A 1,171-nucleotide genomic window follows, 5' to 3' on the forward strand; every position below is an offset into this window, starting at 1 on the left:
CCCCCCCCAAATTTCATTATTATTTAAAAGGAAGTATCCAGTAAGGAAGAGTTTATATTATTTAAATACATGAAAATAGTATCTAGAGGGAAGAGATGTTAATTTCTGTAATAATTGTGTTCATGCCATGGTCTAAAGATGAAATCACATCTGGCTCTAATTATAAAATATTAATATTGAATAGTATTTGCTTCAAAAGAAAATGTCATTGATATTAGCTATAGAAGTGGGATACTTTAAGCTTGGCAGCCTACTGCCTACTTCATGCTAAATTTAAGCATCCATTAAGTGCTGCTTCATACTCTAATTGCCTGTATCTGCTCAACGTTGCCTATCTCTACAGTGACAGTCCCTATAGTGAACATGGTACATTAGAGGAAGCAGACCAGGATGCCAGCACAGAGCCCCACACCAGTGAAGATGGTATGTCTGTTATATTATTATGTTTACCATTGACATAAATGACATTTACAGGTGTTGCATACAGGAAGGTCTCCATTTTTCTCACTGTTTCAGTTGAAATTAAAGAATTTCATGCATGGCATTCTGCAGCTTACGCCTGCATTTTTAATCTTGTTTTTTTTGTTTGTTTGTTTTTCACTCTGATCCATCTGTGTTCAGCCAGCTGTTTCCTGACACCTTTCCTGGTTTGCCCGGTTACAGGAAGGGCAAGTGAAAAACTACTTCGGCCAGCACAAATTATTTTCTGATGTAACGTTCTATTTTTAAGTGACCTTTTTAACAAGATGAATTGATTAAACACGTGCCTTTATACATTTTAGCTCAGATAACTGCCTTCATGCAGTTTAAAAAGCCATGCCTTCTAGAAGATGTAAGGATATCATTAAAATACAAAAAAAATAAAAGCTATGAAACTAAAGCCATTCATTGTAAATTTGACCAGCAAAGCCACGGCTGTCAGCACATTTTCCCCTGTAGATAGACCCTTCATGGTAGATGGTCTGTTTCTTTGCCACATCTGGAGCAGTAAGGAGGGGCTGGCAAATTCTAGCCTTCAGGGGATTTTAGAGAAGTGCTGTGATGGGGGCGTGGGAGAGAGGCATTTTAATGAGAGCAGCTCCAAGAGCCGCTCTAACTAAAGCACCCAGAGCATCTCATGTATCACGTCGTGGTCCCCCCCCCCCCATGGAAAAAGGTTCCAAGACTTCAT

General features: G+C 39.0%; 1 protein-coding gene across 1 annotated transcript in view; it reads left to right on the forward strand.

Annotated features, from left to right (window-relative positions):
* Nucleotides 1-1,171, forward strand: part of SRGAP1 (SLIT-ROBO Rho GTPase activating protein 1) — a 112,909-nt gene that overhangs the window by 93,734 nt on the left and 18,004 nt on the right. The window contains exon 16 of the mRNA XM_025191417.1: nucleotides 344-423. Coding sequence (XP_025047202.1) covers nucleotides 344-423 — 80 coding nt within the window. The remainder of the gene's footprint in view (nucleotides 1-343; nucleotides 424-1,171) is intronic.

Source organism: Alligator sinensis, unplaced genomic scaffold (genome assembly GCF_000455745.1).
Source record: "Alligator sinensis unplaced genomic scaffold, ASM45574v1 scaffold713_1, whole genome shotgun sequence".
In the NCBI taxonomy this organism is placed as follows: Eukaryota; Metazoa; Chordata; order Crocodylia; family Alligatoridae; genus Alligator; species Alligator sinensis.